General features: G+C 37.3%; 1 protein-coding gene across 1 annotated transcript in view; it reads left to right on the top strand.

Moving 5' to 3' along the window:
• Positions 1-18,833, top strand: part of LOC131689425 (phosphatase and actin regulator 4) — a 534,941-nt gene that overhangs the window by 157,701 nt on the left and 358,407 nt on the right. Inside the window, exon 6 of the mRNA XM_058974505.1 lies at positions 2,316-2,870. Coding sequence (XP_058830488.1) covers positions 2,316-2,870 — 555 coding nt within the window. The remainder of the gene's footprint in view (positions 1-2,315; positions 2,871-18,833) is intronic.

The raw sequence follows: 18,833 nt of genomic DNA, 5'->3' as shown, positions 1-18,833 counted from the left end.
CTCTCTACCAGGCCTCGCAAATTTCAGAATGTGTAGATTTGTACTTCTTATGTACCCCAGAGCCTCTCAGATTGATGTTTGAGTTACCCTAAAGGATGCATTTGAATTACTGCACGTATCACGTATCGAGATGAAATTTTCAATACTGTTAAACGTGTATTTTTAGAGCCAATCATTGTCCGAAATCCGGTCCGTTGTCTGAATTCTAAGTGGACCAGTCTAGGGTTCGCAGTACCGACCCTTTTTGGCGAGAACCGGTACTACGGTACTGAAGTCCTCAGTACCGGTAGTACCGGTACTCGAATTTTTTTTAAAAAAATCGAAAAAAGCTTCAAACTGAAATTGAATGCTCAAACTGATGATCTTATTCTCAGATGATTGATTTGTGCTAATCAAAAAACATGTTTATTGTTTTTAATTGCTTCGGAACGGCAAGACTCATTTCACAGAAGATCTTTTTCGTATAGGGCACCATCTATTTATTTCGAAATCTTGGCCACTTTTAAATCAATAACTGCTAAGTGGTACGACTTTCGTCGACTTGAACAGATGGTAAATGTATGAAACCCTATTAACAACAGTAAATCAAAGCGAGAATGGCAATAAATCCTAGCAGGTTAATCGCATTTCCTCTCTTGCTTTTCTGAAAATTTTCGACCTTTATGTCGTTTGCCTACTATTCTGTAATGCATATCAAGGCTCCTTGCTTTCCTGTAAACTGTGGAGTTTTGCTAAATTTTCCGATCACCAATAATTACAAATCGCCCCATTTGAAGCTGTTCACCAAGTCTAAAACTGTTAGCTACTAAATCGCTGTTCGTTCTTTTATAGATAATACAAACCAAATACAAACATGTCTTAGACCATAGTCTTATTACGCGCCACCCAGTGAACAATGGAAACCAATCAGAATGTCGCTAATAAAACTTTAACTTCTAGAATTATTATGATGATGGCCCCACCTCATTCCTACACAAAGGTGTTATCTCAACGATTTATCTAGAAGGAAAATTAATATAATTAAACGTTATCTTGCAGACCGATATTTTGAAATAGATCCCTCTGCAGAGTTAATGATTAATGACGACACGAATGAACTAATAATGAATGAAGTTCATGTTTGACAATTCTCGGTGGTTTGTTTACTTTGTCAGGTGCATGAGTGCGAGTGCAACGGGCGCTCATCTGTTACATTCGAACTCACGTAACTTCCATGTATACAAACCACCGAGAATTGTCAAACGAAGTTCATCCGCCTCATTTTGTGAGGTTATGTCGGTTGGTGTAAAACCTAATACGTTACGGTCTCATCGAATGTAACATAATGTTTATCCTCAAAATCTTGATACATAGCAAAAAAGTAGTTTTTAAGAACTTTGGCGCTAGCAAAATTAGCTACGCAATAATTTGTCTACCGAGTTTTTGAGAGTTCTGTTACTTTCCAACGGTATACTATGTTACCTTGTTTGTTTGAGTTTTACCAGCATCTGGTCGTACAGCTAATGTACTATTTACATTTACATGGACTTAGAAAAAAATCTTTACGATTTGCTTCTAGTGAATCTAGTCGTCCACAAAATTTTTCTAAGTCCATGGGAACAGTACAAGTGAACTGTAATGAAAAGTGAGGTTAACTGTGTCAGTAAAGAACCTAATTGTAGAACTCAATTTCAAAAATTTGTTATATTTTTTATTTTCTATCCAATAAACATCCAACGCATTAGACTAACGTAGGATGACTTCCTCTCACAGGGCAGATGACGTAAACGAGTATTGTCAATTAAACTAAACGAACTAAACACTTTAGATCGCAATTATGGCACGTAAAAAGCTGGATACATGACACATTTTCTTTGTCTAAAGTATTATCAAAGCAGTCCACTAAAATGTTCAAAATTATCAAACAGACTTGAAGAAGGCGATTCAAAGAGTATTGAAGTAAAACAAATTGTTTATAGTTAGAAATTAGCGATTAGCAAAGTTTTTGGTATTTTTCTACCCAGCGTTAGATTGAATTTGGTTAGTGTGTACTACCGTTATGCATGCTACTCCATATAATAACTCATTCATAGACTCAAACCTTTCATCTCGAGCACGCCTACTTACTTCTTCATAGCGTAACGTGTATACCAGTAATGTTTATGTCCCTACTAACGCCCGCCATTTGGTATCGTTTCACCACTACTAACCACCACCAGGTGGCTTCATTCTCCATCATGATTGATGTTACTCGGTGTAACGTTTCCCCCATACCGCCGTTGAACCGATACACGTGCAAAGCATAATCTAATATTTCCTTATCCTTCTTATTCCAGACGAAGAACAATATACCATCTACAACTCAGTGAACGGACCCAACTCATCCGTCCTGCCACATCTTGCGAACGCATCGGCATCATCAGCAGCACCAAATAGTAGCATTACCAACAATGTGCCTTTATCGCAATCGGCTCAACAGATTAGCAGTAACAGTGCGCTCAACAATAGTAACAGCAACCACATCCACAACAGTAGTAGTAACAGTAGTAACAGTAACAACGGATCGCTAAGCCTAGCGGCGATTCTGTCCGGTGCCGTCAATGCCGTGGGGTCCCACGGGAGCGGCGGAAGCGGGATCGTTGGAAATAATTCGGTTGTCGGTGCCAATATGATTAGTGGCGGTACGGCGGGTCAAGCGCTGGCTAGTATACTGACTGGGAACAGTAGTATAGGTGGTGGTCCTGGTAGTGGACTACCACACTCGCAGTCGGCACACCAGATTGGTACGGTTCCATCACAGCAGCATGCTTCTATGAACCAGCATCAGGCGCTTCAGCAGCAGCTGCAGCAGCACTTTGCCAACGTTGCCAACAGCGGAAGCAGTAGTTTAGGTGAGTGGTTTTTTTTATAGCTTGTTAAGAAGGATCCGTATTCGTTTTATTTTGATGAAGAATATACGATCAGAAAACGCAGTAAGTGAGTAGTAAGCGCGTTTTACATTTTTGCTTGAAGTAATTTTGATTTGTTGCGATGAAAGTATGCTACAATTCAACTACGGAAAGGGGAAGGGCGATTTGCATATTATAAACATATTGGGTAGGATACAATTGTTAAACTACGCATCAAGTGATAAGAAGAATCATCGATTGGTCGTCTATAACGTTTTGTTAACAAAGGACAATGCGTGTACATGAAAACTCTTGGTCTACTCTCTGAAATTAATGCGACGTATGAAAAATGTGTCGCAATCGTTGTGATAATTCTTTGTTCATCAAACCTGCAATCTGCTGAAATTTTTTTAGCAGAGTAGGATGGAAATCCAGCGAAATTAAAACTCATTAGCTTAACGAGTATTACTTATTAGTAGCTGTCTACTAGGAAAGTCGTTGAGAAGAGTAACCCGAATAAGTTGGCGACATCTTTTTTTTTTATAAATCCTATAAACGGAGTAGAGCCGACGGGTTAGTAAATGTTTTCATCTTGAATTTTGCTGATAAACCTAAGTAATTTAGCATTGAGAAAGTATTAAACTTATGGTGATTCAAGAATATAAAATATCATAAAACTTTTTTTTTTTCAGGTGTATAATTAGATAAACATTTTGGAAACCTGTTCCTTTTAAATATCATTGAAGCTTTCGGAAAATTGCAGATATATACTTTTTTTAAAACCAATTTTGCAGTACTTGCTTAAATTTATAAAATACATATAACTAATATTGGCATGACTCATGAATTATTCTCTTAGATTTCAAATTATTTCGAGCTTACGTTGAAGTTTGTTTGACATTTAAAGGAACTAAAAGTATTCTTAATTTTGAAATAGTTGATTATCTGGAGTTTGAAATAGTTATTAGGAGTTACACCACTGTAGAACACGAAAAAATAGGCATTTTCTTGACGCAATAAAGAGATGAATCGAAATCCGGTAAAATGAGATTTATAATACTAGTTGTGAAGCACAAAACATAATTTTTTCAAGCAATTTTGTCACAAAATGGCGGCTGTGCTGCGTGTTCCCGTCGGCGTGTTTTTTTTTTGAAAGGATGGACAAAATTTTGTTGAATAAAAAAACAATAAAAAAAATATTTTTTTTTATTTTACAGTGGTGTAACCCATTAATGGTTAAATGCTGTAGACATAGAGTACTGGTGTCACGGTAGCGGTTGATTTTGGATGCTGTAAATTGTCCCTCTATTCATGCAATAGAATAATTTATTGAGCGCAAAATTGAGTGTTAGTTCCGCGCGGTCATCAGCATGCAGTGTACTAAATGGCGTTAAGGCTTTCTTAAGAATCCTTATTTGTTTTGAAAAACGTTGAACACTGCACTGAGCAAAAAGGCGTTCAAAGCTAGATATGTTCGGAATCCGTCACAAATAAGACATGAAGATTTTGTTGTCCGGTCATTCACAACACATTTCGTAAGCCGAAAACGCAATTATCCCACGCTCAGACAACTTTGTGTACTTAAGAGCGTCAAACAGATACGTGACCGTTTTGTAAGCAAACGGTAATTTACGGAAAGCTTATACGATTACACGGATTACACATGAGTCGGTATTTTATTCAATCGTTCGGGAGAATGAAAATACATAGTACGGTATCTTAAATTCTAATATTAGTTTATTTATTTCGGCAAATGTCTTGAGACAGCATAGGTAATCTGTTTAGGTTACTTTTTTTCTTGGGCGGTCATGGTTCACCGGAATAAACAAACAGGGAATTAAACTCGTTCACGTGTCGTTTAAAAATATCCAATTCAATCAAATATAAATAAGGAAGGAGCTTTTTTACAAGCTGAGATTTTCCGAATTAAATCAACAAACGATAAAGTACAATGAATTCTCGGCAGCCGGCTGCTCTGAGCAATACACAAAATAACACTTCTGAGAGTTGCATAGACCGTATCAGTTGCCAAACTGAATTCACATTTGATTAAAAAAGTAAATCATGCATCAAAGAGCAGTTTTGAAGATTTTTATATGAAGCCGATAAAATCGGGTCAAAAAGCTCATAAAATCGGGGGTAGACAAAATCGGGGGCTGATAAAACCGGGTCTTCACTGTAATACTAATCAGAATGAAATGATAATTATTTTGGTTAATGGTTCAAATATGAAGTAATCGTTCCACTCAAACAAAACAATGCGTACTTCTCCCGCATATTCTAAGTCCTAATCTCTAGTTGATCAAATGGCACACGTTTACGTTGTGTTGTTCAATTATCTTTACAGACCAACGCCTTTAGACTTTTCAAAATACAATGAATGAGCAAATCACGATATGAGAAATGTTTCATCTCACAGCTAGGTAGATGAAATCGAATCTTATTTCTGGTATAATTTTATAGTTTCAGGTTTAACCAGTTTGTCAAATAGACATGACGTTGATGAACTACACAAGTAACCAATAAGCATTATAACGTAGCCTAACAGGCCCGTGCGCAAGGGGAGAGTTTTGGGGGTTCAAATCCCTCCCATGAGCGTTTTGAATTACATTTAAAAATTTATTAACTTCCTGTTCAGAAAAAAAATACTGCGAGCCGTTTTGACACATATAAAGTCATTAGCGTTCGGTCACTTTAGAAACAAGTCGTTGTAGAAACCAACGAAGAAACCTTGCGAGGGGGGGTGTAAAGGAATGTAAGTCAAGTTGATCGGCTTCTCTGGATTGGTTCATGTTTCAACAAGTTTCGATATTAACAACAGTTGTGAGTAGAGCAGTTACATAGTAAAGGTTGGTCAGCGGGAGCTGAGGAGGAAAAATACGAAGACAGAGAAAATCGGGATATCGTAGTCTGGAGGTATTTCTCCACCGATGATCTCTTTGTTGGAGTGGCTGATAGCTAAATGAATCGCGAAAATGGGCATCGGTATCGGGAGAAATACCGCCGGCGAGGAACTCTCAGCATCAGCTAGCAGATAAATATGAACGAGTAGGGTACAAGAAGGTTAAGAAATCTTGTGAAGGTAAATCATTATGGTCGACACCTTTGGAGCAGGTTAGATATACGGTGAAGGTTGGAGAGCAAGCAATAAAAAGCAGCAATGGACAAACGTTTTATTGTGATTCCTTTTCGGTATGATGAACAAAAGGAGGAATATTTAAATAGAAGAATTAATTTAGAACAGTAATTGACTTTCTTCCAATACATTTGACTCTAAATGGAAGTCACACGATATGAATACTGTTTTACGACAATTACCTTAAGTAAGTTTCGAACAGAGGTACTTTGTCTCGTCATTCACGGCAAGTGATATGCTTTTTCTGGCGTGGCTGTATGCAACGATGCATAATGAATAATCCAACAGCATTACATTTACATTATATCGGCTTTATGTTTGCTCTATAATAGCACTATGTGTATATGTAAAGCATACATGCTTTGAAGAAGTATGCGGTGCACTTGCTTTATATACAAATATAGTGCTGGCGATAATGTTGCATCGCGGCTGTACCTATATGAATGTATGATGCTAATATAGAGCTTGATTGCATGGTAAATTTCAGTATGTATACTACCACAATTGACCATGAAATCCTAGTGTTCATGATTGAGAAAGGCACAATTGCACCGCTAGGTGGATCAAAACAGGTTTTTTACTTTATTCGAAATGTTATTTTTCCTTTTATTGATATATCTTGAATTAGATTCATACTAACACTCACTAACACAATCAATTGCATTTTTTCTCATCTGCCGTTCTACACATAATTGTTCCATGTATATAGGGAATCCCATAGAACATGGCAATATGTTTATAACGACAGACATATGGACTAGCAATCTCTCTCACGCAAAACATACAAGCGCTCGCTCTCTACCCTCGGTCCTAGCAGCCTAGCCTCATGCCTTCAGTTGAACCAAAAAAAGAGAAGCTCACATTCACTAGACAACACGACATGATCATGAATTCTAGTAATATGGGAAAACTGATGGTATTCTGTATCACCACTGAATCATAATGCACTAATAAGTTTACCAGGTTTGTTCAGAAAATATCGAAAAAATACCAAAACATGGTTGTCCCATCCATAAGGCTCAATGAAAAATGTAAATCTTGAACAGCGTTTTTCTCGGCTTGCTGTTTTTCAATATGGGACTCTTATGCATATATGGGCAGTGAACCGTACACTGAAAATTAAGTATCGGATTCACGGTCTGCGCGCGATCATTCAAGATTACACGCGAATATGCGAATGGCCACACGGTTACAACATCGAATTTATACACGCGAAGCTACATACTCGCTAGGACACGCGACTTACAAACGCCCACGCGATCCCGAACATGACAGCGTACAAATACCCGATCCCTTCGCGACGATACACGCGATCGTGAAACCCTTATATCTGCACATATCTGTACCGTACACTGAATATAACATTCAGAATTACGGTCTGCTGCAATTGGTCTTAGGCAGTGTTTTAGTGGGAGACATTCCCCGTTTCGTCTGCACAATTGTAGTAAGTGATTCGGACGGGCAGCCCTTCCGAGTCCCCAGCTCTACAACATAATATAATAAACTGTCAACTTTGGAGGTTTAGTATCCTATATGAAGTTTTATAACATAATATAGCATATTTCTCGGAAAAACAATTTCGAGTGAAAGAAATTATGGCGGATCAATTCTTCAAAAAACATTATTTGGAAACTTGGTGTCTTCAGTGAAGTTGTTGAGATTGACATTAGACACAATTTCGACGAAGACATAAGAGCTGCAGCATATTGAGATATAGAACAATGTTTACGGAATTTAATTAGGTTCAATTTACTCTAAAATAAGTTTTTTTTGGTGTAGACTTATACTGCCCATGATCGCAAACCAGTCCCATAAAGATGGGAAATCCCATAGAAAACGGGACAAATATGCGATCATGGGTAGTATACTAAGGATAAAAATGAGCGATTCATTGTTTGAAGAATCTTTGCAGATGATTAATCAAACGTAATAAGGTAATGTTAACATTAATATTAGAACAATTTGTTTTTTGGGTTTTTTCGTAATGTATCACAATATCCTAAACACATAGTTTTCATGTCTCCTACTAAATTGTTTTTAATATCATTTTCAATAACTTCACTGAAGACACCCAGTCTCTAATCATGTGTTTTAAAGAATTGATTCTCTAACATTACTTCTAGGGGGTTAATCACCTTAATTTGATGCACTGTGTTACTATATAAAACTTACCAGAAGACACTAAATCTCCAAAGTTGACGGTATCATAGTTATGTGATCTTAGTTGTATTAAACTTTTTTGAGCATTTATTTCAGTATTCGCATAACTTGAAAATCCGACCTTGTATAGAAAATCTAATTATGCCATTAAACTCAGCACTTAAAAGTACAATAAACTTAACCAACCTGAACGAAAAAAAAATGTTCCGGAAATCGTGAATAAAGTGCCATGAATTCTAGAACAATCACGTGTTTACCCTAAGAAAACAGGACCATGAACAAAAATCATGTGTTTTTTAATTATGTTCAAGGTTGACTTATGATTTTATTCATAGATTTAGGAACATTAGTTCACAAAACCAAAATAGTATGGATATTTTCTCGTGAACTATTTCACAAAATTCTGACTCCATGAATCCATTCGATCCTCATGCACTAGTTCATGATTCCTAAGATATTAGTCACGATTCAATATTAATACTTGTGAAATAGTTCACAATATCATCAAACATCATCCGACAAAAGCAAATTTTAGGACAGCACCATGCTATCTACTATGCTTTTAATCTAAATTATTTCAATTAATCAATTATCTCTTAGCATTAATCGATTACAATTAGCAGCCCACGCTCTCTAAATGAAATATTTGGTTTTGGAACGAAATATTAAATATTATTTTCCATTAAAATTTTCCACGATTATTTTTTTTTGTAAAACGTTTTTTTGACAAGGCATTTGCAAAAGCTTTTTACGCCGGGGTTTCTTTTTTACATAATATGTTACAAAATTATCACGTTATAGTAAAATCCACTTCTCAAAAATAAAGTTCTAGTTTTGAAATTTTCAGTTTTATGTTAAAGATCTGTCACAAATATGAATCTAGAGCTGTACTGAAGAAGTTCTAAACGTGTTTCAAATGAAGCAATAAAGAGAATGGCAGCGTATACCAGTTTTAATTTTTGAAATTATAAAACAATATGCAAGGTGTTTGTTTCCGTTGCTTTGAATGTCCTATATAAAATACTACGCTGCTTAATATGCCCTACGGAATTTGAACAACATACAATATTAATGCTTGAAAACCTGGGATAAAAACTAATCGATGTATTCTCTTCGTCAGGTGGCTTTACTTTTAGGTTGACTACCAAAGTTCGCTTCAGTTTAACCCTTTAAAACAAAAATCAATTCTGAAGCTGCTCTAACATAAACTCCCGCTCACCCACCAACATCTTCAACACACTCCCGCATTTCAGATGACGCAAACCCAATTAATTTTACTCGTGTTTTAAACATACAGAAACAAGCCAGATGCCTTAGTGACAAAAACACATCACGTATATCCGAAATATAAAACGTGTGTGCCAATAGGCTCATTACCCTACGTACATACCAACCACCAAAAAACATTTGGCGTCTCATTAACCGAACGCGCACACAATCATAAAAATAAATAAATTTGTCCCCTTTGTCCCAGTCACAACGCAAACACACAAGCGGCATACAAACACGTCGCACCCTGCACCCATTTTGCAAATCATCGTATGTACACTACTCGAACTTATCGCATCCGTTTCTTTACTGCCCCACTTATCGCATCATTCGGACATTATTGTCCAGGTCTTGCTCTTGCGAAGATCGAGCAACGACTGACGCGGTACCTCTATAAATAGCCTCCAGTATCTGATTGAGTTGCTTAGGTGCTCCCTATTGACGGCTCTGCCCGGGATAGATTGACTGATGTATGGGAGATTTCACGTTCTCCGAGATCTATTCATTTTTGCAAGTTTTTCAATAGTGTGCAATTGAAATACAAAACAGTATGGCAATAAAATATAATTTCAGTTAATTCCGAATTGTTTGCTGAAAAACCGTTCATAAATAACAAAGTTATTAGCGTTTAAAATAGTGACGCAAAAACGTGACATCGCTTGATTTTAGATTTTAGAATGACACCCTGTCCCAGATAGTGCAGTAAGACATTTTCAATGTCAAAAAACTTGTTCAAAAATCGTCCAAGTCTTTTGCCTTCATAAGGACATTTTTGATAGAACTCCGAAATCACCCCTTTTTCTAAAATCGTCTAAGTCTTTTGCATTGAATGTAACGCGGTTTTTTTGCTCGGTTTTCGGATTTAACACGGATTTCGAAATTAACACGGTTTTTACACGGTATATACTGCCCATATATTTGTACAAGAGTCCCATTTAGAAAAACAGCAAGCCGAGAAAAACGCTGTTCAAGATTTACATTTTTCATTGAGCCTTATGATTGGGACAACCATGTTTTGGTATTTTTTTCGATATTTTCTGAACAAACCTGGTAAACTGATTTGTGCATTATGATTCAGTGGTGATACAGAATATCCAACAGATATCTCATTTTCGACAAAAATCCATATGGGACTCTTATACTTATATAGGCAGTATATCCCCCGTGTAAAAAACCTTAGTGTGTATCGAGATCTACAACAATATTTACGAATTTTCAACTTTGCAGAAGATCACGACAAATGTAAAAGTTTTCGTAAACAATATTATTAAAACAATTAGATTTTAAGGGCAAATAATCTAATACACCACGATATCCGAAACACATAGAACATTCATGCCTCCTATTACATTGTGTTTAATATCATTCTCAATAACTTTGCTGAAGACACTAAGCCAGCCAAAAGCTCTTCGGTAATTTCTTTTGACGACTTGCTCAGTAAAGTGATATTTTTACGGAGCTGTCAGCGAATTGTTTAAAAATTTGCGGTATAGTTTTCATTTTTTAGCACTTTTCAGTAATTTTTCGAATAATTTGCTGAAGCCGGCAATATTTTTCACTAAATTTATCAGCACTTCTGTTTTTTTCGGTACATAAACATTTTTCAGTGGAATACTGACTGATTGTTCGGCAAAATTTTACCAACATTACCGAACCTCGTCTTGCAACTTACAAAACAGGTACAGCAAATCATATGTCAAGTCGCCATTTTCAGAGGAAACTGCTGACTGACCAGTATTTTTTGACGTTTGGATAGAACGGATTGCAGAGAGTTCGGTAACCAAATTGTTTTACTGAATTGATTACCGAACGGTTTGCTGTTCAAAACCCCAGCAAAATTTTACTGTACCCAGTAATTCAAATTAAGTGTGCAGTCAGTCTCTAATCATGTGTTATGAAGTATTGATTTTCCATTATTACTTCTTGGGGATAAATTTCATAATTTTTTATAAAGGGGCGCTGTCTTATGTTATAGCACTTCTCAGAAAATACTAAACCTCCAAAGTTGACGGTATCGTAATTAGCTATGTGATCTTAACTGTATAAAACTGTTTTATTTCAGTATTCTTGTCTTTAAAAGTGGATAACTTGGTAACGCGACCTTGTATACAAAATCTAATTATGCCATTCAACTCAGCTAAACTATAAACTAAAATTAACACAACTGTACGGAGAATAATGTTCCCAAAATCGTGGATAAAGTGGCATTAATTCTGAAACAATCATATTTTTACGTTACGAAAACAAAACAATGAACAAAAATCATGTGTTTTATAATTATGTTCAATTTTCTTTCAGTAACACCCGCATAACGCTTTTATTAGTGGAAACATTTGTTTTTTAGTGATGGTTTCCGCCATGTTATTGCTAAATCGGTTTTCTATACGTGAACAGTTCACAATTTTATTAATATTATTCATAAAAGGAATGGTTGACTCAAGATTTTATTCATAGATTTAGGAGCATTAATCCACGTTTTGTGAATTAATGTTCCTAAGCAGTATGGATAAAATATCTTGAACTATTTCTCGAAACTCGGGACTTTATCCATGAATCCATTTAATCCTCATGAACTAATTCATGATTCCTAGTATATTAGTCTCGATTCAATATTCATACGTTAACCAAATCATCAAATATGAGCTGGTTCATGATTCCGATAATTTTACGACCGTGAAATAGTTTACAAATGATCAAATATTATTCGGGTATTCGTGAACTGGCTCATGCTTCCTAGTATAATAGTCACGGCTGACCATGCGTGCTCGTGAAATAGTTCACAAAATCATTAAACATTATTCATGTATTCGTGAACTGGTTCATGATCCCTTGTACACTAATCACGGAACCAAATCGTGAAGAAATTCCCAAAATCGTAAAATTTTATTCGTGGATTCGGAAACTGGTTCATGATTCCCAGTACATGATTTACGACCATATTTGTCGTGAAATTTTCACGTGAACTATTTCGCAAAATTTGGAGTGTTATTCGTGGAATCATTTTTGTTCCATCCATTATTTCATGAAATGTCATATATGTGCAACTGCTAGCAATCAGTAATAGGTACGAGCAGTAAATATAAGAAAATCGTGTTCGTAATATAGTTCACATAACAAGCTACCGCGAATCAGTCACACTTTTATGATCCAGTTAATATTGTCACGTTATTCCGAGTAGAAAATCTGATAATAATCAAAAAACAACACGCTAAGATGAAGTAAATTTACCAAAATCATGACAAATTGACATTGAAATTTCAGAAATCGTGACATGAATTACTCTACTGATGACTAAAATATCATGATGATTTAAATAGAAATTTCGAAAATCGCTACTATGACCCTGAAATCATGCTACTCGGACAGAAAAATCCGACACTAAACTCATGACGTGATGAGAAACTACGAAAATCACGCATAGGTTCCTGAAATCATGAACATTGTTTCATTTTCGACTGTGCTCCCAAATTATGAAGCAGAATCATAACAAAAACTGAACATGTCCTGGGAACAACCACAGTAATTAAACCAAACATTCGCATGTAACGCCATGTATATATTCGGGGAGAACTAGTTTTAGGAGAACACAAATAGTTTCATGAATACCAGGTTCATTATTCATAGTTACTAGAAGTTGATTTCGGTAAATCGTTCAGTTCATGAAATCGTGATCTTTTTTCATGACTTAATGAACGGATTTTTTTGTGTGTGATCACTCCTGTCTGGTTGCTGCTCGAACATTCGATGACTGGCTTATGAGCTTTGCGCCCTACCCTCTAAACTGCCTGACAAGGATTCTCAACTATGTATCCGTCTGAGACCAATCGGGCAATTCCGAAATATATAATTACAAATCGTCCTTGGCTCATTATCACCAAATGGCTCCCTAGCCTATTAAATAATAGGAACAGAGAGGTAAAAAGCCACAAGATAACCCGAAGAACGGTTAAAGGTTCAAATCTCCCGTAACAACGCCAAAGGTTGACACCAAAAAATGTACACAATTCCCAATATTATTCTAAGAATTGCAAATGCTTCGATATTTTGATCTAGGAGAGAAGAATACTATCAGGGTGAACGCTCTGCTGCTACTGTCACTTCATTATTCCTTCTTTGTTTCCATGACTTTAAAATGGGTCAATGCGCTTGTTTTGTTGAGCTCGAACTCACTTCACCCTTACACCCTAATCCAATAGAAATGCATTGGTGCGTACGTTCTGACAAATACTCTCCTCCCCAATGACAGTGTTTTCGTTATATTCTGCAGTGCAGTTTGGCATCATATTTCTGAAATAGGATATGCACTTTCATTTTAAGACCGCTTGAACAAACGAACTGCCAATACTCCGTCCTGCTGCAAGTCGGAAAAAATCAGCTTGGAATCTAGCAAGTTTACCAGGACAACCCAGAACACAACCACTGTACATACCACTACACTCTTATTGCAATCATCGAGTTAACTGCTCCCACCCTGCTATAGGCCACCCATCGCCGTCATCATCATCATCATCAATGATGCGAAAGCGCAATGGAAGACGGCTGCTGTTACTCGTTTTTTGTGACTTGAGATATTAACTACAGTATTTCGTGGAATGTTCAGTTGTGGATCGCAGCGTAATGCAATGACTCGATGACGGGGGTATTTTTTTCGGGTTGCAAACCGAACCGGCTAGACCAGCGCATGTCGGCCACACGGCTAGAATACCACCAATACTTCATAGCTCAATTTGCCGCTCGGCCGGTGTGGCTAGCAGCAGTGATGCAAGGTTTTGAAATCGTCCGAAATTTTTCGAATGTGTGCTGAATCTTTGTCTACCACAACATCGAACCTGAACCGACAAACTGGCATCACTGCTACACGGAACGGAACGAGATGTAGATGTTCAAACAACCGGAAAACACACACATGCGTACAACGACCCCGCCAGTGAACTGGCAGTAAAACGTCCCGAAAATTGCGTCCAACACAGTATCCACCACCGCCGTCACATAGACTCCCGTTCCGTGGGCATTCCATTCCACTAGCTATTTCCGCGTTCGACAAATATGTACAGTTCAGACGGGCGGTGTTCTGTTCAGTATAGGTCAGTGAGTCTCGGCGAAATGGTCGATATTGCGGGTGTAGTTAACTATTGGAACACTGCTGATAGCAAGTTTTGCTTCGAATAATTAGTAACCCAGCTACAGCCCTGCGAGCCCAAGAAAAAACGGAACAGCGATTCAAGACGATGGCTTTCGGGTAAACAATATTGAGTGATAGAAGATTACACCTTATCGCGGTCGTATCGACGGTCCGGGTGAATTCGCAAAACGCGTTCGACATATCTTCAAGTGGTGTGTATTATCAGTGTGAGCGCTTATTTCTCAGTACGGTTCTAGAGGGAAAAAAGGAAAAAGAAGAAAAAAATGTTCGAAGAATGACAGTTTCGGCTGACGAACCCAGGTGAACTGGCCAGGCGTTGCAATCTGCGCCTGTATTAGTTTGAACCAAATTCGGCTTTTGCCAGCCAGCCAGCCAGTCGAATTCAAATCCGTGTAGACTTCACTCCTCGTTCGGTGGTACCTATAGAGAGTTAATTAAATTTTGAAAAATGATATAAGAGCCGATTTTGGTGAAGTGTGCTAACTTGACACCGGTGGCGGTCGGAAAACGGGGGTGGTGCTCGGGACGGGCAAAGATACGTAATTGGCTCCTCCGTGAGTGTGTGCTGTGTGCGGTGAAATTCGATCGGGGCGATGTGGAGAGTGGATTATTGCTAGATATTTTGGTATTCGGAATAAAAATCATATCCAACTAATTAGGAAATCGGGATGGTGTGAAAGACCGATCACATTTGCTAACTGTGGACTGCCAAAGGGTTGGGGTTACGGCGAAAATTGGCGATAAATTCAATTCATGAGAGAGAAATGGACAGAAACAGAAATCCAGCCAGCCGAAATGGGTGCTAGATTCTAAATCAAAGAAGTGGTTTATGTTTACATAAAACTTGGTTCAGTTGACGGAAAATGGTGTTCGTTGGAAATAGCGAAGGTTCAAATGATATAACTGAAAATTATTTTTATATTAGTGCGTGTCTGTCGATGAGCTATGGGCGATCTGCCAAAGCTAGAAATTGACGAGTACAACCTTGATTTCGAATAGTTTGAAGGACATTACGAAACACTCAATCCTCGATGCAATATCTGAATACAAACCATATTTTACGATTGTGTAACGTTAGTCTGAGAATGACTACATATATTGTCTGTTTCGATTAAAGAGGCTTTAATCTAAGGGTAATTCGGTCCTTTCTCGGATTAGATTTTTTATCCTGTCTGCGGTGAATGAGAACCAAATATAGGTGCGCAGCGTACAAGGCACTCGACTTACCAATTACATTACGCATCCCCACACCCGCATATTCAATGTAGATTCTGAATAAGGTAATTGTGTACGGGACAGATCTGTCACCCACCGGCTGTGTGTAATCGAGGAAGATGCGCATTGGAATGATCAGAAAAATTTCATTCATTGTACCATCCCACCAAGAATGTCTCGTCCAATTTTGAGTTAAATGTTACACTTATGGTTTATTATTGTTTTCACAACTTTGTCGAAGACTGCTAATCGTTCTAAAATCATCCGGAGAAGTTTTCGTACTTCTAACAAAGTATTCGACTTTTGTTAGCTTTTTAAAATAAGCTATGTTTATAGCATGGATCACCCGTGGTTGCTACTCCGTTATTGATCAGAACCAATTGATACTGCAATATGGTCATTGGATCAACATGCTTGGGAATAACATGGTGAGCCACATTGTGCAATCTATATTGATCCTTGCATGCTGATCAATATCGACACCGTCCACGTCCGAATGCAGATTTTCTGGGAAAGGAAGAAATGTCAGTCCGATAGATGTCGCCGCTAGATGCCGAGGAATCCTCTGCATCTCCACATATATCACGGGATGGGGAGAGTTGTTAGTAAGTGTGCAAATAGCGGGATCATGTAATAATTGCTCTAGGCAGCCGGCTGCCGAGAATTTGAGAAATTTATCATTTGTCGTACTAATGCAATTGACCAAATAAGCAACTTGAACTCCACATAGCCGACATTGAGAAGCATTGCTTATATTTTAATAAATCGGTAACGTTCACTTTTCTATCACGCGACGAGTTTTTTTACGGTTTCTATCGTGTCGGTGCCGGTTTTACCCGGAGATCGTTTGAATAAAATACGGAATCTTATAGAAGAGGTAGTTGTGCGCGTTTTAATTTTTTCTTGTGTCAGGTAATATTCTTGTAGATAGTTGGAATTGGACATGTATAATGGTTTCGTAATAAGAGGTGCTTTTATTAATATTAAACTAAAAAAATAATATGAAAACATGAATGGAAAGTCAGTTATTTATTTATTGTTATGATCACTGTTATGATATTTACATGGATCTATCTGCGGCCTTCGACAAAATCAACCATGATATCGCAATAGCGAAGCTGCACAAACTCGGCATTCATGGGCAACTTCTGCACTGGTTTCGTTCCTACCTCGATGGAAGGCAACTCCAAATCAGCATTAAGGACTGTCTATCTGTACCATTCTTCGGTCCATCCGGTATACCACAAGGAAGCCATCTCGGTCCAGTAATATTCCTCCTCTACTTTAATAAGGCCAATGCCACATTAGAAGAACCCCGCCTTTCTTTTGCCGACGACATGAATTTTTTTCGACAAATACGGGATAAAACCGATGCCGAGCTTCTTCAGAGGAAACTGGACAGCTTTAGTACGTGGTGTGATATAAACAGAATGCACAGTAGTCCGAAATCACAATTTAGGAAGACAAAAATGTTTGTGGCTAAACCTTATGTTTTAGAGCTATGATATCTTCAGGACAAATAATCAGTATTGATTAGGCCATCTCCCGATAAAGATAGTATTAGGGTGGCTCTTATTGTTAGGGTGCTTCAAAAATTATTTTCTGATTGTGAGGAGATAGAATATTGCAGTCTTCAGCAACATTGTAGAGGAACTTACACCAAGCAACTTTGCCGAAGACGTCATAGTTGTATCTCCAAAGGTTTTTATTTTATAGCTATTTTAATTGAGCAACTTAGGGTGTTCCTAACATGTGGCATAGCAAAACCAAATCAAGATGGGCACCTAAAAAAAATTGTTTTTACCCTAATATCATAGGTTAATAGCACTTTGAGGAAATTCGTTAAAAAAATATCGATCCGCGAATTTTACTAGAACACTAGCTCCACCTTTTATAAACGGTCCCAGCCATTAATTTACAAAAGGGTTATCCCTCAGGCTCAGGCAAAATTTTTCACTAGTGGTCTATCGCCCGTATACTTGCACATATCGTCGCTGTTATCCTATCTTATGACATAAGCCATTTAGCACATTTCGAGAAGAATGATTTTTAATGTTTGAGATTGAATATCTTGAAACTTATAAATGGTAAAAACAATTCAAAGAAGACAATTGATGCATCTATCTAATCTGTATTAACATCTCAAATATTACGAAGACCGGTTGACTATGCTGCGAGTTTTTACTATAAATGTAAACAAAAGTCGCACTCACACGTGTCATAGGTGTGTATTGATGACAAAATTTGTATGGCGTGTCACAATCGCGCATGGCAAATTTTCCATAGAAAAAAATCATTATTTTATTAACTTTTATTCATATCCTTGACTATACTTGGTCTATAAACAATTGGTCAGGTACATTTTGAAGTAAATGGGCCAGGGAATCTAGAAAAAATACTTATTTTTAGTTACAGTGCTACATTTCCGGTTTAAAACTTAAACTGCATTTTTCTCAGAAATTGTGTATTTTTGTTTCGAAAATGACTATGCCATTGTGTTTCTCAGATAGTTTTACACATAAACATATCTAATGCTGTTTTCGGTTTTAGAATCGAGTCGCCCTAGGTTCGCTCCAATGTTTACAGTTTCCATATAAAAGTGACAGCTCCGAGTGAACCTAGAGCAACTCTGATTTAAAAACGAAATCAGCATAATACATCAAGATAACTGGAGCCAATGCACAGAAACAGCCATTTAAAGCAAAAAATTAAAAATTTCTCAGCACGTTTCTCACTATATCTCAGTAACCAAGCAGAATGTTAACATTCTGAAAACGCGACTTTGTAGAGATTTTTTTAAACAAGTGATATGGCATATCTAACTAAGTTTACTCCAAAATGGCGTTTGTCATAAGATAGCACAACATCGACGATATATCAGTGGCGCCATAATCTCAAATGCGACCACAGTCCCAACTAAAAATGACCGTTAAAGCGGGCGAAGAATTGTTTTCGAGTTCTATGTGTGTTAGTTAGGGCATTGCAAAAAAATTTTTTTTTTTGAATTCTCAAAGGCCCCCCCTCTCATATTGTGACAAATGTC

This window comes from Topomyia yanbarensis, chromosome 3, assembly GCF_030247195.1.
Source record: "Topomyia yanbarensis strain Yona2022 chromosome 3, ASM3024719v1, whole genome shotgun sequence".
Classification (NCBI taxonomy): domain Eukaryota; kingdom Metazoa; phylum Arthropoda; class Insecta; order Diptera; family Culicidae; genus Topomyia; species Topomyia yanbarensis.
Note: the sequence above shows the minus strand (reverse complement) of the source record. Positions and strands in the feature narration are given on the sequence as shown.